The sequence below is a fragment of the Pleurodeles waltl genome, chromosome 4_1, assembly GCF_031143425.1.
Source record: "Pleurodeles waltl isolate 20211129_DDA chromosome 4_1, aPleWal1.hap1.20221129, whole genome shotgun sequence".
Classification (NCBI taxonomy): domain Eukaryota; kingdom Metazoa; phylum Chordata; class Amphibia; order Caudata; family Salamandridae; genus Pleurodeles; species Pleurodeles waltl.
The window spans coordinates 537654644-537682116 of NC_090442.1; the positions used below are offsets into that span (position 1 = coordinate 537654644).

At 43.0% G+C, this 27473-nt stretch overlaps 1 protein-coding gene across 2 annotated transcripts in view; it reads left to right on the forward strand.

Moving 5' to 3' along the window:
• The window catches only part of CTTNBP2 (cortactin binding protein 2), a 670870-nt gene that overhangs the window by 156882 nt on the left and 486515 nt on the right, over nt 1-27473 (forward strand). For both annotated transcript variants that reach the window (XM_069228906.1, XM_069228905.1), the window contains exon 3: nt 8747-8968. In XM_069228906.1, coding sequence (XP_069085007.1) covers nt 8747-8968 — 222 coding nt within the window. The remainder of the gene's footprint in view (nt 1-8746; nt 8969-27473) is intronic.

Sequence of the window (27473 nt, forward strand, 5' to 3'; positions counted from 1 at the left end):
GTGTTGGCAGTGCACATGGTGGTCTCCTTATAGTGCTGGCAGGTATTTACTGTATGTACTGCTGTTCTCTGTGTGGCCAGTGGGCATGGTGGTCTCCTTATAGTGCTGGCATGTATTTACTGTATGTACTGCTGTTCACTGTGTGGCCGGTGCACATGGTGGTCTCCTTGTAGTGCTGGCAGGTATTTACTGTATGTACTGCTGTTCTCCGTGTGGCCGGTGCGCATGGTGGTCTCCTTATAGTGCTGGCAGGTATTTACTATATGTACTGCTGTTCTCCGTGTGGCCAGTGCGCATGGTGGTCTCCTTATAGTGCTGGCAGGTATTTACTGTATGTACTGCAGTTCTCCGTGTGGCCAGTGCGCATGGTGGTCTCCTTATAGTGCTGGCAGGTATTTACTGTATGTACTGCAGTTCTCCGTGATGGCAGTGCACATGGTGGTCTCCTTATAGTGCTGGCAGGTATTTACTGTATGTACTGCTGTTCTCTGTGTGGCCGGTGCGCATGGTGGTCTCCATATAATGCTTAGGCACACTGGAGTGCAACGTATTGGTGTAGACATGGAGAGCACTTTTTGAAGTGGAGTGGTTTGCAGTGGCGGCTGGTGTTTTGAAAAAGTGGTGGAGCATAAGGCCATACATGGAATTTAACTGTGTAAACCCCAAATCATTATTGCAGTGACTCTATACAGCAGACTACAAAGCAAACAAGCCTGCAACAGATTCACTGAAAAGTGAGCGGCCGTGCCGCAAAATAAAATGTCAGCAGGACATAATTTCGGCTTTCCAATGTTTCATGGACGAATGGGTCAGCAAGTCCAGGTCTTTTCTACTTTGCATTCCTTGGCTTGCAGTCCATGCTAGACCCTTATAAAATCAGGATTACAAGTCCCAGGATGCAAACACAAAAATGTGCATTTGATGAGCTCCCACACAAGAGCCTGGGAAACATGAGAGTGCGCACAACATCAAGATCATCAGCACACCCATGCTGCATGCTGGGATTTGTCATCCACACGTCCTTCTTCTTAGTTTCATAACAATGATTTTTTAAGTGGAACCACAGGGCTAGACATGGTGTCTCAACGACATAACACTCTGTATGCAATACATTCTTAGCCAAACAATTCTTATTGTGAACACAAGCAGCGTCCACCGTTCAAATGCAATGTCGGCGGGCCTCCTTTCCAAACACCCACTTGAAGTAGGAGGAAAAAACAGATTGTTTTACCAAACAGAAGTTGCAAAACAAGAACCAACATTTGTGGGGTAAAAATAGGTACACCTAAATGGATAAACTGAAAAATGGGTATGACCTGACATCAGAGAACAAGGAATAGCAGTATTTTAACTCTTCTTAACTCTTCCCTTTCCATTTGGTCACAGGGTGGGGTGTGGTTAACTATGTTTTCCAATCCTACCCTGTCCTATGACTGCTGCAGGCAGACTGATGCATCACATCTTCCTGCCTCTGAGACTGAATGTGCCTTTTACCCACTGCCTAATCACACTGGATTATTTTAGGTTTTGACTTCACTGAAAGTAAGTGTTCCAAGCCACAGAGACATCCAGTACGCCGACCCTGCCTTCAGTCAGGGGTGGTCTGCAGGGTTATTTAGTAGCTTCAGCTCCTGATCTTTGTTGGAGTGCACAGTGGTAGGCAGTGCTAGGGGCTTAAGGGCCCTGGAATTGAGGCCAGGCATGCTACCTTTAGCCTGACTTTTCCTGCTGTCACGCTGACGGAAACTCTTGTTGATTTCGGTTCATTCTTAGATGCCCACATAATTAATTTTTTATAAATCTTTTTCTGTGAATCCAAAAAATCAGTTAATCGAGAATAACTTTGGCAAATATCTTAGCCAGGGAACAAAGCTTCAATAAAATTCAATATTCTATCCAGTTAGTATGACAACTGCTTTTGAATGTGAGGAATAATAATGATTCCCCTATTTATCTATTATCGGATTAGTAAAGGTTATATTAAGAATGCAGTTGAAATTATGTCACCCAAATGACTGTGCCTTCACTGTGTTTACATTCAGCCCATCAGGACCACTAGAATTACTAACTGTAGGCTTATGTGATATTAAGTAAAGACAAATGTGGTTAGAATTAATGTATGCATATGAGATGTTCTTAACTTTGTTTAAAAAAGAAAACATATTCCTGTGATTTCACCTAGCCGAGTCTTCAGTGCTCGAGGTCCATCCCAGGTGGTGGGAATCTCAAGAGTAAATGAACACATTTCACAAACCCCTCGAGGCGTTCTAGGCAAAGTCACCACTTAAGGATAGTTGGGTGGCATTGACGTTTGTTGGTACAGAACGCTCTGTTTGATAAAATCTATAATGACTCTATCCTAGCACTAGTTGTCCTCCATAAAGTCAGTGGGCATGAATGACGTCTTTAAAAGTGTGGAGAACACTTGCATGATCCCAGTACACTTTCCTTTAACGATATGTAGCAGTCAAACGTTTGAACTTTAATGCGGTAATTATATGCAGATCTATTGAAAGGACACCTCCACAAATGGCACTTAACGGATAACACTTAAAGGATATAGAAAAACACATAGGTTTATGATTACCAGCTCCTTTTGTGAAAACCTTAATTCAAGATTTCACTGCATTTAGTATGGATATTGCTTTTGCAGAAATACCAATACAGGCCCTTATCTTAAGGCTCAGTGCAGGATAGAGTGCATGCTTAATGTTAATTTGTTTAAGTTTGGGTATCACAAGCCTCACACCTGCCCAAGCGCCTGTATGCACTCTCGGGTGATGAGTGTGCTATGCAAATTACCATAACATAGCAATTCACAAATTGAATACTGGATGTATAATGTGTTTGATTTCAATTGAATTTATTATTATTAGCCTCAGGAGTTAGAAATCGAAAACTATGGTATTAAGTGAGTCTGCGTCTGCCCAACGAAAGTTTGGTTTCTTATCCATGTCCTAAAAACGTCTTTAATAATCTTGTTTATTTGGAAATATCCTAGAATGGAAAAAGCATTAGCATGTTCTGAAACAAATGTTTGGCAAATACCCAAATGGATATAGTTGAGCTTTTTCCAGGGATGCATATCTTACAGGGGCCGTATTTCTAAGCCAGTATGCTGCATTAAATGATGTCAAATGGGAGGTGTTAAATTGCGCCCTCAGATAGGAATTCTGTCGCCAAGGACCTGAATATATTTAAGATCCCGTTCAAATGACCAGGGATTGTGATTAGATGATTTACTCTCTTTGGGAATAGGAAGAACAGATGATTTGTCTCTGTTTGCCTTTGTGCCTGAAAATAAAGGTGGGGTGTCCTCTCTGCTGTACAAGAGCATGTACAAAGGAAGCACATTCAAACATGTATTAACATTGTAAAAACATAGAATATTATTGCATCCTTACATTCCACAATAATACCATGTGCATTTGGGATTAATAGTACTGCATGCAGTAATGTTATCTGTCAGTTGTTAAAAACAAGCATTGGCAAAGTCAGTAGGTCGGAGTTTATTGTGCTGATACATTCAGTGTTATGATATACAGCGAGGCACACGGGAGGCAGCCAGCTGCAGTGGACTAAGTGCTTGTGTTGTTGTGTAGTCCTTTATGCAGTTCAATGCAAGCACTCAAGTGGAGGTGGAAAGATATATTCAAACAGCTTTAGGGATTGGGTGAGAGATGAATACTCTATTGAGCTGAGCCTTAGACATGATCAACACATCTTCAGCCAATGCCTGAAAGAAGACTTGTCAGTAAAGGTCAATGGTTGAACGGGGTAGACCCAAATGCCACTCCATATATATTGTTAAGAATTGGCCTGTTCGACAACACTGCTGCAAAAATCCAGATGTAATAAATGGAGACAATGAACATCAAAACATTCAAGCTCGTAGAATCCTCACCCTATACAACATTATATGATTGCACACTGTTATCCTCATAATCAGTTTGAATTATCCATTATTAAATCCTCGTATCTAAACAGGGTCCCTGAGCTAGATACAGAGAGTAACACACAGGGAAGCAATACTATGAGTATAACGTAGTTTACTCTCCATTAACATAGCAAACTATCAGCAGGATCCAGGACATATGACCAGCACGATGATTTATTGCTCCTCGAGAGATCATCGTGCTGGTCATATGTCCTGGATCCTGCTGATACTGTTAGCAAGTTGTTCCCTACAAGTTTGATATCCTTGTGGGTTTCCCCTGTGGATTACGTTTTTTAAACCATGTGAACTTGTAGAGTGAGAAAGCATAGCTTCATTTAGCTATATCCATGTGTTAGTCCTTCATTTTGGACTACAAATTTGAAGTTGGAGAGTGTTTAATCCAGCCTGTAAGGGATATCTAAGTTCTTTCATATTTAAGGCAGATTACAAGATGTACGTATGCCAATTATACTGAATCATAAAGTTCTGATGAAGGTGTATTTATATTTTTCTTTACTCACCGAAACGCGCGTCGGCTTGTAAATTGGCAGGTCTTGAACATTGGCATGAAGTGTTTGAAATTGGCAAATTTGAAGCCCTGACCAGGATTGGCTACCATCAAATTATAACCTAGAATTGTCTGTTATTATGTTGAATTTTATACAATCCAAACTACAACGCATAATTGTAGCATCAAAGCAGTAACTTTATTGTGCTGTTTAAATATCCTCTCATGTATGAGGCGGTTGTAAATTTGTATGTATACTATTTCGTGATTTTGATGGTTCTGTGTTTTTTGTTTATTTTTGCGCATCTACTGGTATGTTATTTATGTTTTCATATATGTATGTTTCATTTAGGTTAGGGGGTTGTATTATATTTTTTTGGTTGATTCTATGTTGATTATATTATGTGCGAACTGAATGTTTAATTAGCTATAATAAATATCTAAATTGAAATATATTGTATGTTGTTTATTTTCCATTATTAAACCAGACCTTTTTTTCCTGAAACAAATGTTGAACTCTACATGCACGTTGTGATAATGCTAATTTTAATAAACATTGCCAAAGCCAATGGGGTTGGGTTTAATGTACTAATGCATGAAAACTACTTTTCTCATGCATATTATTTATTGAGGGGGTGGAATAACCAATAATTAGTGGACTATGTGGATTTTAATGCGATAAACACCAAAATCTGCATGTTAGTCCTCAAAAACATGTAATTGGGTGGTATGTATTGCACTCAATAAATATCGAATGGGCAGATTCTGATTCTGTCTGGTGTGATAAATCACACCATTTACCAGGCTGCTCGTAATGAGGCACTATGTCATAGATATGAAAGGTTTATAACGAATGCCACCTTGCCATCCATTTTTTATTTCACATAGCATTCATTATACACCAACTTTCCTTGCGGCTGCACTGCTAGGAAGCCACAAGAAGAGATGGGCATGAGACAAGAACAAAAAGTGTCACACAGGGGAAAAAGGGAGGAGCAGGAGAGAGTGAGGCGGAACAAAAGGGAGGTGCAGGAGGAATGAGTGACACAGGAAAAAAGAATAGAGACATTCAGAGGAAGAGAATGGCACGAGGGAAAGGGAGGCGCAGGAGGAAAGTAGAACGGCACAAGGAAAAGAGGGTGAGGTGTGAAGGAGGAAATACAGAGATGTGGATGGAAGAAAAGATCAAACCACAGGAAGGGGAATAGAGAAAGAGGAGCAACAAGAGGAAGGTGTGAGAGAAACAAGGATCCACACACAGAACAGAGAGGTTGGTGGGAGGAAGCAAACACATGTGGGTATATGTGGGACAGGCAGTAACCAGCACGGTGGTGCTGACACAGAGGCACGCCGTCCCTCGGGCACTTTAATGTAAATACTCCATTGACAATGGAAGGATACACTGCAAAACCCAGTAGCATCAGGTGAGGAGGCAGTACTCCTCTGTGGGTAACCAATATGTGGGTGACAAAGCCTGAAGCCACCAGCTGCTGAAAGAGGTTTGGTCAGTGGTTGAAAGAGGGGGACTCCAAGGCAACTTTCTGTGTATTACAGACCACAGGTTGTGTGAGAGTTACACAGTCAAAACCGGGACCAAGAAATGATCCTCCGAAGTCCCATCATCTCACATAAAGCCTTCAGATGAGATTCAAACAGCAGCAACCACAGTCTAAAATCCCAGGAATTGCAGCTCCAGTTGCAGAAGCAGTGATTTCGAAGGGTCCTGACAAACTGCAATCTACCACCAACTGTCTCATCCTGTCTCACGCTGAAAAATGGTCCTAAATACCCTATTCAAATTAAAAGTAAAACAGAATGTGTAACCTGTTTGGAAAGCTGCGACAAACCCTGAGCCCAACTGAGCTTTAAAGAGTAAAACATCCAGTGTTTGTGTACATGTTAATATTCTGCTCCAAGAAGAAATAATATACAGAACCATTGTATGGTTTATGGAGAGCTATCCTGAATATTCTGCCAAGACTAAGATGTGCTCGAATGCTCACTTTGGTTTAGTCTATAAATGAAGTAATGTTCCTCAGTATTTACACATCCAAGACAAATGTAAATAAATTCACTGAATGAGCTATAAATATAATAAACTCAGCGATATCTATGACCTCACACATAAAAAAAGTTTCCATTCACTAGTACTGTTGTCTTGTCCTAAGTCTTACTGTTAATGTAATCATTTTGTTTGCCTTAATAAATATTATTTTTCCCCCCAGAAAATTTGTTTTTATGAAAACTTGCAGAATATTGTGCAAAATATGTAAATAAAAATTATTTAGAGAAATGAAGAAGTTATTGTACGCTTTGGAGATGACCCATTATTCATATGAAAAGCCGAATGTCAATTGAATCTTGATGTCCACCTGGACATTCAACATTGGCAATGAGTGTCATAGCAGACTTTGTGCATCTTCTGACTTGGTTTATACCCTGATATCAAGAGTTTCTCTGCCCACAGAGAGCCTGGCAACCAAGTAACAACATTGAAACTTAAGCTATCAATTCTTTATTGCATAATTAAATCTTGGAATTCCATTGTGCTCTTTAGCTATATTTATCTAAGGGTGGGCGACATACTCTGCTCAGTTGGCGTAGTTTTGGCCGCTCCGCAATGTGCTTGTAATGCAGAGGTCCTGGGCAAATTCCACCAACCGCCATGTGGTGGACCTTTTTCTCATGTGCATTTCGCACATGCTAAGTTTTTTGTCATCCACTAGCGCTATTTTTGGTCCCTAGGAAGGTACACGTGTAGATTTCTCCAGAACAAGTGGCGCTGGAAGCCACAACCATTCATGGTCAGAAAGCTGCCACTCATGTAGGAAATGTACTTGAGTGCCAGCAAAATCAGCTTGAGAAGCTACGCCCTCGGACACGCCGGGTGATGCTGTTCGTGGTGATTTTTCAGTGCAACTTTTTCCTATTTCTGCCCGTTCGCGGAATTATACTTACTCTCGCGGAGTTTATTTGTAACTCTGCAAAGTCCGCCCAGGCTTATATTATCCTGTCCTTTTGTCCTTTCAGAAGGGAGCCAAAACTGTTAATTTACCTCATAGTATTTTGTTTGATAGATTAACTGACTGCACGACCAATACACATTTAGGGCCAGATGTAGCATTGTTTCAAATTGTGACTTGCAATTTGCAAGTCCCAGCGACTCGCAAATTGCAACTCGCAATTTGGAATGCAGAAATGTGTCTCAGACACCTTCTGCGAGTCGCTATGGGGTCGCAAAGACCCACCTCATTAATATTAATGAGGTGGGTCGCAATTTGCGACCCCATAGCGATTCAGGGTACTCACGGGGATGGTGGCCTGCTGGGAGCAGCAGACCACCATGTCCGTGACTGCTTTTAAATAAAGCAGTTTTTTCCTTAAAGGAAAACGAGCTGCACTTAAAAAAAAAAAACGAAACCTTTAGTTTCGGTATTTTTCAGGGCAGGTAGTGGTCCATGGGACCACTGCCTGCTCCGAAAAATTATTTTTAATGCCAGACACAAAGGGGAAGGGGTCCCATGGGAACCCCTTCCCGTTTGCGACTGGGTTACCATCCACTTCAAGTGGATGGTAACTGTGAGTCCATTTGCGACCGCATTCGCAGTCGCAAATGGAATTACATCGCATTGCGAGTTGCAAGTAGGAAGGGAACACCCCTTCCTATTTGCGAGTCGGAAATGCATTTTGCGAGTCGGTTCCGACTCGCAAAATGCATTTCTACATTGCAAAGTGGCTTTAGCGACTCGCAAACGGCGATTTTCGCAGTTTGCGAGTCGCTAAACCTTTGCTACATCTGGCCCTTAGTTTGTAAACTCGTATCCTCTTATACCTGCTCCGCACATTATTTTTGTTAAGGACGACTCCCTGGGCTACTCAATATCTGGTTCAAGCCCCACTTTACAATAGTTTATATATGTTATATTACTTAGTTATGACTGGTCTACTACATAAAACTCTCTCTCTTGGCCTAGTATGTGATCTGCAAACTATATAAATAATGATGATGAGTATTTCACTAGGTCTGGCGACTCGGCTGTTCAGACTTAAATAAAAAAGAGTCAAAAAAGAGACCATCTTCCCATCAAAGTAGACACGTTTCCTGCATCGGTAAAAATAAAAATACATATTAAAATATTAAATATTAATGCCAATAGTGGTTTGCATTATCCGCGTATATTTACTGAGTTTTATTAACTGTCACTGTGTATGCAAGCATCTATATGCACATGGTAAAGAACATGTTTTTCTTCAATGGTTATTTAATTAACATTCTTTCGCTTCTCGTTTTGATATTTTAGGCACGAACGAGGGAGGCTTTCATCCAGGATCGCTATGGAAAGTTCAACCTTAGCGATCCCTTTCTGGCTCTACAGCGAGACTATGAGACAGGTGGTGAAAAACAGAAAAGGCCCATCTGTACTAACCCCATCTCAATATTGGAAATAGTCATGGCTCATTGTAGGAAAATGCAGGAGAGAATGTCCTTACAATTGGCTGCTGCTGAACGACGGCAAAGAAAGGTACTGAATGTGAAAGTATCATACGTATTTGTTTTGATTGCTTTATATGAAATAATTGTCTCAATTAGCATCTTTTTTTGGCAGTGATCACACTGCCAACACTTTGATGTTACCAGCTTCATTTGTGAGCATCCCATTTCTCATAAGCCAGGAGGTTTCATGTCAATCTCCTTGTTGTGGTATTCTGATTTTTATTTTCTGAAAGTACCATTTTTCTGCTCAGACTCTAAAGGTGTGATTGACACATTACTATTTCTACCTTCTGCCAAAGTCTGTTTTCTTTATTGACAGTTCTCATTGATGTGGGGTTTTCCTTATAACTACATGCCACACAGATGTTGCATACTTGATGGAGCCACTGTGATTTTTTTTAAGTGGGACAACATTTGATTTGTGGGTGGTGATTTTTTTTTTGTTGAACTTTTTTTATTGATAACAACACAATATGGTACAAGGTCAGTTGAGATCAAGGTCCCGGCAGTTAGAAATAATTACACATCAGAAATATTAGAAAATTATAGAAAATGAAAATCGTATTAGACACTAATAAGTTGTCATTCGTACTTCGAAAAACCTGAGGTACTGTTCTATACTAACATGTATTAAACAAATGGGGAAAATGAAGATTTAGATAAGGGTAGAGGGTGGATCATAACTGCTCGGACAGGGAGACAGGGAAGTTTCATCTTGGGAAGAACTTGGCGTTGTGGTAGTGATGTGTCCCAAGGTTTCAATTTACCAGGGGGGGAGGAGTGTTGCACCGCGTGTAGTGGAGCTTGTGGCTCTTGTCAACCCCGTGGCCAGTTTCGGCTGCAACCGAGTATCTTTCTAACAACACAGGGTAGGGGTCTGTGGCGAAGGTCTTATTGGGATATTGCTAAGGGATGGTTTGTAATCTCTAGTGGATTTTAGAAGGAAATGTGGGAGAAAAGAGAGATAGAGGGAGAGGAATAAAACGAACGAGAGAAAGAGAGAGAAGGACAGGATGTGAGAGGGAAATAGGGATAAGGAGGAAAGGGAAAAAGGAAAGAAAGGGGAGAGGGGAAGCGAGGGGAGAGAGAGGAGAAGAGCTCAGGAAGAAAGAGAGATGCGAGAGCGAGGGTAGGTAAGAGAGGGGGGGAGAGAAAGGGAGGGCGGTGGGAGGAGAGGGGGGAGGGAGCAGTGGTGGTGGTTCCGGGTGGGGCACTATTGCCCCCTTGTAAGGAAGGGAGCCCATACCTGCATGAATGTTTGAGCTTGATCTTGTAAGTTGTAGATGATTCTTTCATGTGTGGCCATGCGGGTCATGGCTATGATCCATTCCCCCGGAGTTGGAGGGGTCTCTGATCGCCAGTGTCGGATTATGCATATTTTTGCAGTGGCTAGTGCTGTATGCAACAGTCTCTTGTGAGGTCTAGAGAGATCTAGTAGAGAAGTTGTATCTTGTAGAAGTATAAGGGCAGGAGTGAGTGGTGATGGGAGTGACATCACTTCAGCCAGGGTGGAGCTCACAGCATCCCAGAGTGGTCAAACTGTTGGGCATTTTACTAGGATATGTTTCAAGTCACAAGATGTCTCTGGGCATCGCCAGCAGTTCGCGTGTAGGAGAAGTCCAGTCCTATGTAATTTCGCTGGGGACCAATGACAGTCGTGTAGGACTTTAAAGAGGCAGAATTTCAAGCGTGCCTCCCGGGTACCTCTATCTAGTGCCTCTAGGATAGCTTCCCAGTCATCTGAGTCTACGTCTTGCTGCAGTCGAGTTTGCCAATGTAAGCGCAATTTGTCCGAGAGAGGCTGGGAGTAGAGTCGTCGAATAATTAGATCGTAGAGGCCCGACATTACTCCCTTATGTTGCCCCCATTGCTGTAAGTAAGTCACTATAGGTGAAGGCAGGGACCCCCGGAGGGGGGATATATTCCCCCGGGAAATGCAGTGTTTGAGTTGCAGATATCTCCATTCCTGATTCGGGTGGAGACAAACTCCTCCTGTAGCTCGGGGAAGGGTTTGAGCACGTCATTGTCTAGGACCTGAGGGTAAGGATACCTGCCTGCCTCCACTGCGGCCAATTGAGTACCTCGCCTCCTATGCGGAGGCCGCTGTTGTGCCATAGGGGCGCTTGGGCGTGTATGAGGGGGTGGACCCCAAACAGTCGGTGGGCTCTTCGCCAGGCTGCCCTTGTCGCCTTCAAGATAGGATTAACCGAATTGGTGGATGAGAAGTCTTCCCGGTAAGGTCCTCCGAGTCCTTCATTCACAGCTAGGAGTCGTCTTACCACTGTTATCCACAAGGGGGGATCAGGTATATTCAATAGTGTATTTGACAGTTGGGACATTTGGAGGGCAAGGGAATAGTGCTCCACCGATGGGAGTCCCATGCCTCCGTGCGTACGTCGGGCCAAAAGTTTAGCTGGTGATAGCCGTGGTCGCATTGTGCCCCATATGAAAGATTTGATTAGTGCATCGATGCCGCGCAGTGTGGAAAGGGACACTTGTAGGGGGAGAAGACCCAGGATGTAGGTGAAGCGGGGCACCGTCACCATTCTTACCGCTTGTACTCGGCCCCACATGGAGAGGCCCAACTGGGTCCATTTTGCAAAGTCCAGTTTCGTCCGCGTAATGAGAGGGTCAATGTTATCCGCCACCATATGTGTCAGGACTGGGTTGACTAGCACTCCTAGGTATTTAAGGCGTTTCAGTGTCCAGCGGAATGGGTAGCCTAGGAGTGCTGCTTTTGTGGTTGTTCGCGATAGCGGAAGTGCCTCGCTCTTCTCCCAGTTAATGTGGTATCCCAAGAGGGCTGAAAAGTCCTCAATTACCTCTAGTAGGGCTGGTAAAGATCGTTCTAAGTCCGTGAGTGTTAAGAGAACGTCGTCGGCGTATAGATATATCTTGGAGGTACCTTCGGGTAGTGGTAGGCCAATTATGGAGGGGGAGGATTGGATGGCTGCCGCCAAGACCTCCATTGCCAACAGGAACAGGAGAGGTGAGAGGGGGCATCCTTGCCGTGTGCCTCTCCGGATAGGGAAAGGGTCCGAGAGGAAACCCCCACAGTTGACTCTGGCCGCGGGCTGGTCATAGAGCAGTCGAACCATGGAGATCAATTTGCCGCCCAGACCAAATCTCTCCAGGGCCGCAAATAAATAGGGCCATTCTATGCGATCAAACGCCTTTTCGGCGTCTAAGGACAAGGCCAGTGCTGTCTCCGGCGAGTCCCTGGTCGCCCATAAGGTGTGACATAGGGTACGTAAATGGTTCCTAGAGGTGCAGCCCGGCACAAACCCCACCTGCATGTAATGTATTAAGGACGGGATTACTTTTCGTAGTCTGTTTGCCAGGACGCTTGCTAGGATTTTGATATCCCCGTTTAGGAGGGAAATGGGTCGGTAGCTGCCACATTGTAAAGGGTCTCTCCCAGGCTTCGGTATGACAGCTATTGTAGGATTATTGGATATGGCCCCTAGTGTTTGCGTTTCGCAGGCTTCATTGAGGGCTTCGCATAGGATATTGATTGCCTCTGTCCCTACCCATTTGTAAAATTCTGCTGGGTATCCATCCTCTCTGGGTGATTTGTGATAAGGGAGGTCAGAGATGACTTTATCTATCTCCTGCCTGCTTATCTCCCCTTCTAATAGGCTACGGCTTTCGTCTGTTAGGGAGGTGAGGTCAAGCTTCTCTAAGAAGGTGACAATCTGCGCTGGGTTAGTCGTTGTTTCCGGCCTGTAGAAGTGTCTATAGAACCGGGCGAATTCATTTGCAATTGCCTGTGGGTGAGTCAGAATGTCCCGGGGGGGAGCGGATAGCTGGGATGGCTAAAGCGGCTGTTCTTTGACGGAGTTGGGCAGCTAGCAGTCGTCCCGCTTTCTCGCCCTGTTCATAGTGTCTCCCTTGGAGTCTCTGTAGCGCGAATTCGGCCTGCATTGTGTACAGCTCATTAAGGGCCATTTGGGCACGCTCTATGTTTCGACGGCCTAGAAGGGAGGGGTGCGTTGTATATTGTTTTGTTAGTCGGCGTATGTCGAGTTCCAGTGCCGCCTGCTGCTCTTTTCTTTCTTTGTTTGCTATCGCCGCGTCCCGCATGAGTTGTCCCCGTATCGAGGCCTTGGCTGTGGCCCACATGATTCGACTTGAATCAACAGTGCCTAGGTTATCTTGGACGAAAGTCGGTGCGTGATCTTGCAGCTGCAACTTACCTTGGGGGGGATCGATAGCGATGGATCGCTAATCTCCAGGGTTTTCGGCCTGGAGATACCAGGCCGAGGCGGATGGCTACCGTGACTGGGGAGTGGTCTGAAAGGCCTCCCTCAAGTATGTCGTCCTCAAGGGTATGGGCCACGAGGTTGTGGGATAGGAGGAAATAGCTGATCCGTGATTGGGTACCATGAACTGGCGAGAGAAAAGTAAATTCTCTGTCCGTCGGGTTGGTCAGCCTCCAGTGATCGACTAAGCCATTGTCCGCGAGTACATCGGTCTGTATGGCTCTATCTGCATTATTGCTTGTGTCTAGGGGCTCCGTCCTGTCCAGTGCCGCGTCCCTAGCTATAATGTAACGCGATGCCCCTATCTCAGTCAAAAGTCTGTTGAGCTGTATGAAAAAGAGACGTTTGGGACCGGTTGGTGCATAGACGGATCCCATGCACAGTGTTGAGTCACCGATTTTCAGTTTGGCAAATACGTATCGGCCCTCAGGATCAGTCCACGATCTGACGACCGTGAAAGGAAGGGTTTTACGTAAGAGGATCGCCACCCCGCATTTCCTTGGGACATTCTCCGTATCTGGTGAGGGCAAGTTGCAACTAAACGGGACGGTACCCACCCAGTCACGCCGCAATTTATCCGATTCGAGACTGCCTAGATGTGTCTCTTGTAATAGGGCGATGTCAGTCTTTCTAGAGTTGAGGTAGGATAGAATTTTTTTTCCGTTTGATGAAGTGGGTGAGACAATTTACATTCCATGAGATGACCCGAAGAGGTACTACTGTTGCTCCCGTCAAGGTGGGCATCTTAGTTTCCTGTGTCAGCCCACCCGGGGGTATGGGCTCGGGGGGGATGGAATAGGCTCTATAAACTGGGAAGGATGCTGGGAAGAGAGGAGGGGAAGCAGCAGGTATATAAAACACGGAGGAGAATTGAAAGGAGGAGAAAAAGGAGGTAGTGAGTCCGTGAGGAGGAGAGAGAGTAGAGTAGAAGATAAAGAAGAACGAACGGGACTCGGGTCCCGATGTACTCGAACTTTAACCGGCGGGTCTAAAACCTAGGTCGAGTGAGCCTCGACGCCCGGCCAGCGGGGCCCGCACCAGGGGGGGGTGGGGGTCGGTGGGGTGGTGATGTTTTTACAACAACACTTGGAATTCCAGTCCCTTTGCAACCATTTATTTGTACAAGGATCGGAATTCACCAATCCTCACAGATTCATGACTTTAATAGGCCGTTCTGTGCTATTCAAATTCATCCACTGTTATGGTCCTCCCAGTCTGAATTTCTTCTGGGCATTGTGTACGTGGTAGAATTCAATGGGTGTGTATCAGTATTTTACACACCCAGAATTTAGCTGCATAGACACGGTGTTGCAAATTAATAGGCGGTTTTGGAGATGATGCAGAATTGTATACATATAGAAGGAATTTAAACAGTTTTAACTTACACAATTAGTGTACATTTCACATAATTCCACTTATATTTTGCATTTTTACCTTTATTGTTGGACTAGAGACATCAAACATTTTGTAAAGAATCATCCAATTTTCAGTCATTTGCCGAAGAAAGCTAGATTACACCCAGATCACCAGAGTCCAAATTTGGCAGCTTAGCCCCTAGAGCACATCTCCCCATTTCAGGTCGATGTATCTTCTCCTTTCATATTATCAGTTGACTGCAATCACAAAACTGCTGTTTTTGGTATCATTTCTTCCTGTACTTCTCACCTCAGCCTCTGATCCATGGTTAGATTGAAAGCAAGTACCCTGTGTCATTATATTGAAACAAGGTACTTAGGTCAACAACCTCCAATCGTATTTTGTTTTCGTAAAGAGAGCTGTAAGTATTCCTCATTTGATAGGTGAAAACGTAATAAAAAAAATTGACTTCAAAAAGGGTTGTACATTTAAATGCAGCTTTGAATCCCTGCCAAGCCACTCTTGCGCTGAATGCTTATTGAATATGCACGTCTCGTGTTAAATAGCACCAAAGATGAGAACATATGCATTCCTCCCACCCTTCTTTTTATTTATCCAAACATATTTAGTAGTGCTAACTATGCCTCAAGTGTCAGCTGAAGAGTTTAAAACATACACGAGGCTGATCACAATTATTATGATGATCTTGTTTGCAGCAGATTCACCAATAGGTTTGCATCACACTCTACATTTCTCTTTATAAAATAAGAATGTTACTATTGCCTCCTTGAAATTTGGAAAAGGGGAAGTGTCTTAAATCCCTGAAAAGTGCATCGCCTAGAAAAATGAAGAAAATGGAGTGTGTATGGACGAATGCACGAGCCAAAGAAATGTGTTGATAAAAATGTATACTGTTAGCCGAAAATAGGTCTATCTATTTGTTATCTCAGGGCTTACACACACACAAACATTAGACTTTAAAGCAAATACCTGCAAGACTCCTTTGTTTCAGTCTATACATCACCTCAAAATATATATCCCCATTATTTACACAATAGGTCTCACTAAAAAACGAAGTTGTTTTTAGGTCACAGCCTACCAGACAGCCCAGCTCACTGCATGTGCAAAAGACATCTTGGAGAGTTTCAGAAAATTGACCTAGGAATGCATTTCACCTTTGCTTGCCATTGGCTTTGTCGTTTGTAACTCACATTTTCTGGCTTTCAGTTTGCTGGCTAGGCACTCCAGGTTCATTTCGCCCCTCCCAATGCCAAAGCTGTGTTCACTGTATCCTTCCATAAATTCGTTTTCTGTAAACAGGCCTTTAAATCTTGTTCTTATCCTGTCACATGTGCTGTCCATTCAAAGATGGAGGTCAAATATCAAGCTGTGTCTTCCAGGGAGCCTGGCGTTTATTTTGCTTTTGGCTGACTTCAGAGTGAGTGACTTAGAGAAAAGTGACTTGCCCAGAATCACAGGAGGTTGCAGCGGGGGCACCTTCCCTGCTTCTGTATTACAACTGCTAGCTGCATTGATTTTGCGGGAAACATTTTAAAGTTTTCATGCAAATTGGAAGTTTTTATATTCTGTAGAATATTCAGAAAAATGTATCCAGCACTGACTGCAAAATGCATTTTCCATAGTTGCACTGTGCAACGGGTGATGGTAACAACATGAGGTGGAAGGATGGAATAAATACGCACGTAATGCTCAGGATCACCATCTGTGTACACACCATCAAAAAATAATGTGTACGTTATTAAACATTATAAACAACAGTGAAGTGTGCTTCCTCCTCCAAAACTCCTATTACTTCCATCACAGGCAGCCTCATGGTAAAGTGATCATCTGACTACAAATAGCCTTATGGGCTCGTGTCTTCTGACAGAGACCTGAAACTCTGCATTTTCTGACTGAGCAACAGTAGGCGCTACACTTCTGTCACATTGCGCTTGCTCATGTTAAACTGCCCTGCAGCACCAAACCTCTTTATTGGAGCACCTAGTCTTTGCAGCACTTAGAAAGGACAAACAACTGTAGCATTAGGCACTGTGTACAATCACTTTATCATCATTTTGATAAACAGCTAGTCAAATCTGTACAAACGTTCTGATGGTCAGATATACGATGGCATGCTCTATAGTAACAAACAGCCATGCAGATCCTTGCTTTTCTCCTCACTAATAACCAAGGAGCACTTCAGTTCCTTGTGAGATGGCAGATCCCTAGCCCTGGGCTGTCAAAAGTAATATTCCTTTCCTTTGAAACAGAACTGTTGCCCATTACAAGTAGCAGAAAAAAGGCAACTGCTTTTCTTGTTACTAAAGAGCACGACCATACGTGTTTTCTCTTGTGAAAGAGCAGTTAAGAATCACATTTTATTTGAATAAGAATGTTGCCTATTTTTGGATGGTGGTGTTCCAACTCACAATTTGAATTAACTTCAGGCACTTCCTAGCTTGAATCAGAGTAATAGTATATAGATGGCATAACTGCCATGGGGCCTTGCGTGCAGCACCTTCAGCCAGTCATAGCTTATTAGCCAACAGGTCTTTAGCAGATGGAATAATGTTCCTGCTCAATCAGTGGCACCATGACATAGTTGTCAAGTGGCTCCAAATGATAATGACACCTTGGGCTACTTTTGGCTTAAGACCAGTAGCACACTGCAAACTGAGGCTTTTAGTTTAACACTTCTCATTCTAAGGAAGGGGCTACAAGTCCCAGAAAGCAACCTGCTTTTGAGCATAAAGCCAGGACAGGTTGATGAGGTCGTGTCTAAAAAGGGTTACTTTCCAATTGATTTGGTCCTTTGGAATTTTCTTTATTTGTGTTTTCTTTATGTGCTACACAGGAATAGAGGCGGCACAGCACAAAAACATAAACCTGCCCTGCAGAAGAGTATAAGTTGAGCACAATACTATTAATTATCCCTCACTTTTTTTCTACTTTTCTGTACTGCCTAGCAACTGAAAATTGCTACCCAGCTAGTCCTGCCTCTGTAATATACACTCGCCTTTTTGTATTATTTAATTTGAAGCTCCATGATGGGCATCTGACAACTTGGAACAGTACATTAAAAGTAAACAGAAAATGGCCACCCCACATTCATGACAATCGTGTGCATGCGTGGTGACGAATATATGTCCTCACACTGAGACAGGACATTTTGCCTTTTTGTATGCTCTTCTTTATCAGGAATGACCATTTTTCTTTTTTCAAAAGCAAGCAATGTGAAAGCTAAAACATTAGTTAACACCTTTCAAAGGCGAGACCTATTGGCTTTGCCAATGCCTCTTTAGCCATGCTGCACAACATCCATGATTCTGTGCGATGTGACTAAAGTTTGATAGAGACTTACACATGGTGCACAATAATAAAGTGTCAGGAATATTTCACTGTGAACCAGAGTATGAGTGTGTCAGAGAGAGAATAACACAGGAAGAAAGGAAATTAATATGACAAGATGAGGCAGAGAGAGAATGACAGAGAAAGGAGATTGAGACAGAAAGGAGGAACATAAACTAGAAAGACAATAACAGTAGAAAAGGGAACCAGAAAGAGAGAAAGGAAGACAATGGGGAGACAAAAGAAAATATATGACATGCAGAGAGACAGAACAGTGTGAGAGGGAGAGAAAGTAGAAATGAAAAGAGTGATGTGGAGAAAGAAAGCTAGGAAGAGATGAGGAGGACAGCTAAAGTGAGGAAAAAAGAGAAAGGGAGTGAGGGAAAAGATAGAGAGGAGAACCAAAGGGGGATAGAAATATAAAAAAAAGAAAGGCAAACATATTTCTTATTATAAACATCATTGTACTCAACAAAGTTTCATCTATTAAACGTAATGGAAACTTGAATCTGTGTTTGTAGGTATACATTCATAATACAGAAAGTGTGGAACTACATAGACATGCGCTTAAGCGTGGGTCCCAAATAGACTTTGTAATGACTTCTGTTTCCTTTCGGTTTTGGGGGTGATTTAATTGAGCAAGAAACCCCCAGCGACAAAGCAGAGGTTGGAAATCTAGCAGGAAACTATGGGAGATCTTTCATGACACAGAAAACCTACTTAGATGATCCTTTTATTAGTAGGGACAATTCTATGAGACTCCGAGATTTTTCAGGTTTGGGACATAATAGGTATTTCTGCATTGTGGGACGTGTTGCTGGGGACTCGGCTGGTAATGTTTGTTTGAATGCAGTCCTCCTTCCTCGTAAACAAACACTAATGTTTTTGCTACCTCGGTTGACCATGCTTTGCATCCACATATTGCACGTTTGTCTGAAATCCCTATGTTTAACCCCTTAGAAGCTCGGTTACTGGTGGACCAAATAGGAAGGAAATGAATGTCCTTGATCTACTTCGCCATTGTAAATACTTCTCCCAACACTTTTGATCTGCGAGCTGCATGGGAAAAGGATATCAGGGGTTTGTCAGACACAAAATGGCATGATGCTAGAATGGCCTTCAGAGTAGTAGCTATTGCTATGCAATTTTGGCTAATTCAGCTGAAATACTACATGACGGTTATATCACTCAACCTAAACTTTGGTGCTTTGTGAAGAACCCCTCTACTCACTGCTTTGAATGTGCTGGTGGTGAAAGGATTTTTTTTCTATACTCTCTGGTCATGCCCTGAGCTTAGTTACTTCATGTCTGGGGTCTTGGACATGATGAGTGAGGGGCTGGGATGCTTCTGGGAATCGGAACCTAAATTGACCCTACTCAAATCATTAAAATCTTAAATCCAGCAGGTACACGGAGGCCTTCCTGTATCTGGTGCTATTGATGGCTAAGAGGTCTTTTGCAAGGGGGTGGGGGAGCACGTTGTGCCCATCATTGGAGAGATAGGGCAGAGTTAGATCACTGTACGATTTTGGAAATGCCGGTCTCTGACTCTAGAGGTTGCCAGAACAATCATGCTAAAATGTGGACTGATTGGTGGGACTAATGAGAAATTGTTCTGGGTAGTGATGTGGACTGCAGAAATTGGGGGGAGGGGCACATTTTCCTGTCTAACAATATTGCTGGATATCTGAAGGATAAATAACGCGGTGAGCTGCAATTTATAATTTAATACTTCAATATTCCTAATTTGTGTGTAAGGCGAAAAGTTAGGTGTTCACTTTTAGTAATGTTTTGTATAAAAATTCAATAAACTTGTGTTCTAAAAAAATGGAACAGAAATGGGCTAATGCCTGTAGATTTCTTACTTGCCATCTGTAACAGTTGCGGTACCAACTTTTTCATCGTTCCTTTCCTTAAGTGGTGCCCGTTTACTTTCACGAGCATGCTGGCCGCAGGGCTTTCCCACGCCATTAAGCCACGGCATACCTGTCTCCCGCCATAAAAGCCATTGAGAAGACATTTCACCAGAAATCAATCATCGGTTTCTTCGGATCACGTGCCAATTGACAACACAGGAGCTGACAATTATTTTACTTCGGGCTGGGTTGCATCACCTGAAACAACAACATGTACAGATTCAGAATCTAACTGATACAGCCAGTCCATGACCACAGGCCTATATACTTAATAAAGATCATAAATCAGATAAGTTAAATCAAAGGAGGTGAAAAGACATGGGGTAAGGATTGTGGTCAGCAACAACTCAGAGGCAGCCTATGCGACCACATGGTCATATCTAAAATATACCCTACTAGCAACAGGCGATTTTATGTACATGTAGAAGTCACACACACATATTAAACTGTGCATAAAGTTTCAGAGAGTGGCCTTTACACCAACTACTTTAAAAATAAAATAAAAAAAAGACTAGCTTGTCTCCTATCTATTGGTATGTTATGTGGGGCAGCGGGGGAAAGACATGGCTAATACAAATGAATAGAGCTGCTTTTGTTGTTTTAATTCGAACAACATAGGTGAAATTATCTAAAACAAATGTCGAATAGTAAAACGATAGTTTTCTTTCATGGTGTGTCTGATCATATAGACGTCACACCATGTCCAACAAGCATTGGCAAAGCTCAGTAGTTTATTGAGAGAGCTATTGTTTTTGTCAATGCTTTTTCAACATGTTGTACAGTAGCTCTGGCTGACATGTAAAAAAAAAAAAAATAAGCTATGTCATAGTTATAGCACTTTCTTTTTAATTCAGTCATCATTATCATTGTTCTTTATTTCGATTCTCTTGAATCATAAAAGGTAGACTTAAAGCAAAAATAAAACAGAAAAAAACCCATCGAGAATTAGAATATGACAACATGGGAATGAAAAACTAATATACACACAATATGTTAAATATACAAAAAGAGAAGTTTTCCAAAATTCATCTTGAGCCCTCTGGTTTTGAAATTGTTCCTTGGTGCTTAAGGAGTTTTCTCTTAAGTGCCACATCCTGCTAAAAACTTTGCTACAGCACTCACAACAGTACTGTGAATGCTAGTTCTACAAATCCTGAGGGCTGAATGACGATCCCTAAGCCCCAGACTGTTGCAAAGGGGTCTAATCCAACAGGCCCTCTGCTTGTTATAGGCAAGACAATAAAATAAGACATGGCTGTTGCTCTCTTTAGTCTTGCATCCCATAGGGCAGGAATCAGTTAGGCCATCATTCTGCTTCCATCTGGAGATAAAATCACGCAAAGGTAAGGATCCAATTCTGAATCTGATTTAAAGTGCACATGCTAAGGGCTGTAAAATAATACCAAAATATTGTTCAAATTCGTAGAAGCACTTAACTGATCAGAAACTATCCATCAAGCTACCAGATGGAGCAGAGGCAAATTCTGCCATTTGCAAGTTTGCCCAATATGCATCCTTCAGGTTCTGTACAGCATTCTAGGGAGGTGCAGGGGATCCAACCAATAGGAAGACAAAACTAATTTGATTTAAAAAAAATTACGTAATTGCACCATGCAATTTTATCAGCTTGTGAGGCCCCGAGGAGCCCTATTAGCCGTACCCTGTATGGTTCTAATACATCTGTAGAACAGACCCTGATCCAGTACTGTAACATCCTCAAAGCAGCAAGATCTGCAATATATTGCAACCTCAGATCCAAGTGAATTGGAAATGTGGGTGAGCTCGATGGAATCTTTAACAAAGCTTTTTAAATAATGGTTCTCTACTCTTAGCATATCATGCCATTTACCGTGACCCCATAGCTCAGCACCATACAAGGCTCCTCCTCTAGCTTGGCTTTTGTATATTTGTATTGCTGGTGTAATGGGAAGTTTTGAGGATCTTCTAGCGAATCTTAATATACCCCTTGCCTTTTGTCTTAGCAACATAGTACACCTTAACAGTTGGCCTGCCCATTTGTGGAAATTCTGTAATCTGACTCCCAGATAATCAAATTCCAATACTGAGTCAAGAATCTCACCATCTAGCAATATGGTTTTCTTCCCTCTGTGTTTTCTATCACCAAAAACCATATATTTGTCTTTAGTAGTATTTATTTGCAAGCCATGGCCTTTACAAAATCCCAAAAATGTCTCCAGAAGCTTAGACAATCCGGCCGCTGTTTGCGATAATAAGAGAGTGTTGTCAGCAAATAGCAAGCAGGGAATCTTTGACCCACCCATTTTGGGGGCATAATTTTCACAATCATATAAATGAGGAATGCAAGCATTTATGTCTAGAAGGAAAAGTGTAGGGGCCAACACGCAGCCCTGTCTGAATGAGAAGCTCCTCTGTTAGTTCCCGTCCACACCTCATCTTATTCTAGCAAAACATTTGGAATACAGTTCCTGGATCAATCTTAGCAAAGCCCCAGGGATGCCAGTTCTGCCTAGAATCTCCCATAGTTCATGTCTGGGGACAAAGTCAAAAGCGGACATAAGGTCTACAAAGGCAACAAACAGTCTCCTGACATCTAGATCAACCGATTTCCATTTTATTGTGAGAAACCGGAAGATCTGATCCACTGTGCTGGTCTTCTGCCTGAAGCCTGCCTGTAGGTGGCTTAGGACATCATTCTCCTCAATCCAATACCGGAGCCTAGTTAATACTTGGAGCAGAATATTTTCTGCAAGTTGTCTATCAGACTGATCGGCCTGTAATTGCCCAGGACCGACTTATCACCCTTTTTTATAAATAGGAACAATGATTGCGCCTTTCCAGGAGCGGGGGAAATAGCTGCCTGCCAGAACAGCATTAGACACACAACTTATGTAAGGACCCCAAAACTCCAAGTCAGATTTGAACAGGTCAGACAATATCACATCTAGCCAGGGCGCCTTACCCGATTTTGGGGCCATAATAGCTGTCTGAGTTTCCCTCATGGTAAACGGGGTAATCATTCCTGTCCCTGTGTTACTCCACTTGTTTAGGACCACGGGTTCTATTGAGCAAGCGGGCTCTTGTCTATATAGTTCAGAGAAGTGGAGAGTCTAGTTTTAGGCAGAGATATGGCAATCAGGTCTAGAGTTTTCATTACTCCCGTTGTGGGGAAACTAAGGACCAGAACAGTTTGGCATTGTTTTCTTTCACTGCTATTAATAATTCCTGCCACGTGCCCTTCTCCCACTGTGCCTTGCTTGTATTAACAGCATCAGCATGAGCACGCCTTGCCAAGATTATCATCGATCTGCCCTTATGTCTTATTGCTTGTAGAAGTCTGCACTTGGCTTTTTTTTTTTTTTTTTTACATATGTTATCAAACCATTTGTTGGCTTTTCCCAAGATCACCTATCTTCTTTCTTTGGCATCACTAATAAATAGGTCCTTCAGGGAGGCGAAGAGCTCGGCATGCTTCGCCATTATCTGGTTGGGAGCATTGATTTTAGATATGAGAACTAGCAATTGGCTGGAAACTAAATCGTGCATCCTGGCTACTAGAACACCTGAATTCCTGAAAGTGTTGCGTTTTCAAGTACGCTGGTTTGTTTGACACCACTAATGGTGGCATGACCTCTTGCTTCCATGAGTTATCCCCCTTGCAAGAAAACCACCTTTTCCAATCTAACATTATGGGTGAATGATCACTGTTTTGTTGCTTTATCACACTAAGATCATTAATCTCATGCCAAATCCTTATATCTATGAGCACATAACCAATGATGCTACTGTAGCTCCCTCTAAAAAAGGTAGGATTTGGCTGGACTATCTGAGGGGAAACACCAATTAACTCGCTGTAGACCATGCTTCCACATTAAATCCATAATCTGCAATGCCCTAGTCTTAAACTGCTTCCTCAGTATTGAGAAGGATGAGATACGCCATGTAGCATCTTCTGCTTGCATTAGCTCTGTGAAAACGGAGTTAAGTTTTAAAGACACATTAAAGTCTCGGGCTATGATAACAAAATGTGTGGATAGTAGCTTTGTCACAAGTGAGCTCAAAAGACTGATGTTTTTGTGGTTTGGCTAGGGGGACCTGGTCTATTGTAAAGATTTACACACAGGAGCAGGGGTCCCTGGTTTAACCTATTAGAATCCACCAAAATGTCAGCTGAATCAACATGTATTTCCTTCATTAAGCCATCCTGAGAAATTTCTATCCATGTAACAAGGCCGCCTCCTGACCTCCCTGCAGATGAAGGGATTGCCTCCTTACAGAATGAAATTTACCCGTGCCTGCGTACATTCGTGGTGGCCCATGTTTCCTGAAATAAGCATACACTAGAACTATCTATGAACAAGCCCCTCTCTACATTGTCAATCTTATTTCGTATGCCCGCTACATTCCATGCGATTAGAGCAGGGTGGAAAGAGTCAATTCCCACATGTGTATTGCATGAATCCTTAGCAATGGATGTTGCGTTGGTGCTCCTGGTGTCATCTATCACATTAATGATCCCAGCATGTTTGAACCCCCTCAGGCTATTAGATTCCAAGTGCCCTTTAGTTGCTGTTTGGGAGTTTTCGCCCCGGTCATTATATTAGTGTTCTGGGGGGGCTGTGACTTCCCGCAGTCAATCAAGGTCTGAGAGATTGTCTTTGCACATTTTTCTGGGTGATCTCTGCCTCTTGACCTGGGTCTCATGATTCCTCCTAGCAATATCCATGTTATAAGGCCTTGGGGGTGATGCTTGCTCCATGTAGCCCATGGTAGGTGCCCTCAAGGATGGAATATATTGCTCCGGCTGAAAGTTTAAAAAAAAAGATATTTGAGCTGTTGCGTGCTGGATGATGGACCTCCATAGATATCAGGCCTTTAACTAAATTAGGACTAGATAGTATTATCTCAATGGTATCCCATTGCTCCGCCTCCCCTGAATATCATTTGGCATAAATGATGTCTGAGTATAAAATGGAGCAGCAGTGACGGACATGTCTTAATCAGTGGATAACTGTGTTTTTTAATGACATGCTATCCTACCGTGCCTTCCATGGCAATGTAGGGACCTTAGACATATAAATTGGCTAGCCAATGTTATGATATTTGACAGAAGGCTGCCCTTCCATGAGATTTGTCACTTCCACACTAGGGCAGGTCTGGGTGGTGGGGCTACTGTGCCCGATTTCCTTTTAGCCCTTTTTGCTTCTTTCCAAGGGTACTCTTGCCCTATCAGCTTCCTTAAAGGGGCCTGCACTCAATGAACTTCTTGGCTTGATGGAGCTAGGCATGACTTGGGTTGGGGGTTTTCCAGGAGAGCTCTTTATGTCCCTTTCCTTTGCTGCTGTTCGAAGTAGGGTGAGTGCCTCTGTCCGCATTAGTTTGAGTTTGTTGACCTCTTTTTCAGATAAATAATCATGTTTACCACCTCGTTCTGGAAGTTGTAGTCTGTGACCTGGTGGCTAGATGTTTCTGAGATAGCATCCAGGTTGCTACTTGCTACTTCCAGGTGAGGGTTCCAGGCTCTCCAACAAGGAGAAGCGATTTGAACAAGGTATTTCATGCACAATTATGCTTCTATCCAGGGCACTTGCATCTGTTTTCTGTAGTAGGCTTGGTCCCCTTTCCTCAGCGTTGGCCTCGTCCTGCTTCCCTTGTGCTGGCAGTACAATGGGGGCATCCATGTTTCAGGGTATTGATCCCTTATTTTAGCCTATTTAGGCTTGAAGAAGGATGAAAGATAGGCGCTTTTTGGCCTCTTTGATACTCGCCTCTCGTTCCCTTTCAATATAGACTTCTTCAATTAAGGTATCAATTTCAGTAGTAACACAGTCGGAAGATTTGGCGGAGGATTTATGTGATGACTTAGGAATTTTTGGTAAGGTGACTTCCACCAAAGGGCTTCCTTGGGCTTTGCGCTTCCCCATACTCTAGACTATGTTTGTAGGTAGCACGACCTTCAGAGTCAACTGGTTAAGATAAGAATGCAGTGAGGTTATTGATAAAATGCAAACCCTACTTTAGAGCCAAGGGGGTTGGTCAAACCCAGCCTCAAAGCCACAGAGGGATATAGATGGGCCCCCTCTTGGACTGATCTTTTCCCTGGCACAGCCCGTGTGCGTCCCACGTTGCAGGAGACCCAACACGCTTAAGAGTGCTCTTCTGGCATGTCCTCCCGGTGCTGGGGCTGCCCACTGGCCTGTGGCCTCCTGGGACTTGGAGTTCCCATCTCCATTCAGGGTGCGAAAGAACAGAAGAGCGTCGCAGGAGACCCAACGCACTTAAGAGCACTCTCCTGGCGTGTCCTCCCAGTGCTGTGGCCGCACACTGACATGTGGCCTCCTGGTACCGTGGCCTCTTGGTACTTAAGGTCCCTATCTTTGTTCAGGGCGTGAAAGAGTAGAACGTTGTCCCTCAAGGGTGGATGGACGAATGGCAAGCATTGAGAGACGTTGAAGTAAAGGTGTGTTTGCTGATGGTGTTTGTTCTTTTTAGTCCTCTGCTACCCTGACGTGTAATGGGAGTTTTGCTGCTTCAGTCATTTGACTATTTACGCGCTCTGTGTAGACAACAAGGTTTTAATAGGCATGTTTCCCAGATAGCCGGGTGACAGGACATTTCTAAGTGCACCTTATCTATGAAATTTCATACAAGGGTGTTGTGCAATACCCCCTTATACCATTTGCTTACGCTCCTTAAGTGTATTCCTTTGAGGCACATTCATGACTTTCTACAGTTCATATCCATAACATGCAACAAGCATATGTCAATATATTTTCTTGTGGTGTGTCCTCAACTTTTGCTTCAATGTGGTTGCTCTACTAAATTTTGTTATCTTTCTCTTTGAATTTACAATATCTTTATTGTCATATCCTCTTGGGATGAATATTTTGTCTCTGTTGCCCCTGTTCTTTCGAAATGAAGATTCTGACTGATTTTCTTTTTCTGGTTTGAATCCTTTCCCCATAAGGGATATATTTGGTTTAGAATCTCAGATGTGCACTCGTAGTGAGAAATAAGGGATCATAGTTTCTATCCGTGTGTTTTGGAGTACATTTAAACATCCAAAAATGCATTTCGATTTTATCATATGGCAGAGTAAGTTGTATATCCCTGACAGATCAGTCCAAGAATTCATAATGGGCACACGAATCGACCTTCGAAGAAGCAACGTTTAACAATTGAACCATACACTGCCAGTGGCATAGTCAAGGTGCCCTGGGTCCTAATGCAAGGAAGGAAATGGGCTCGGCCGCTGTCTGATCTGTGCAGTACAGCAATAATCAGGTTTGTGTGCCCCCTCTCAGGAATCTGGACCCTGGTGCTACTGCATCTGCTGGATCTATTGGAGCTTAAACCCTGTACACTGCTTAATAAAGCGCTTATGGACTGAATGATAAAAGATGGAAAAGATATCGTTATTGGACACTTGCTGCTAATATGAAGGGAACAGCCAGACAATAGATAAAGGACGGTCGCAGCAGGTGGCCTCTAATACATAATGACTTAAATAAAAGTAGGAGCAGATAGTAGTAAAATAAAAACACATGAAAAAGTTGGTAATCGTTCTTGCTGATTTAATTGATAAATCCTTCACGAAAACTGTATTCCCACATTGAGAGTCACAGTTTTAGTTTAAGTCGGTGTTTAACATACCAAAAATATTTCGAGAGAT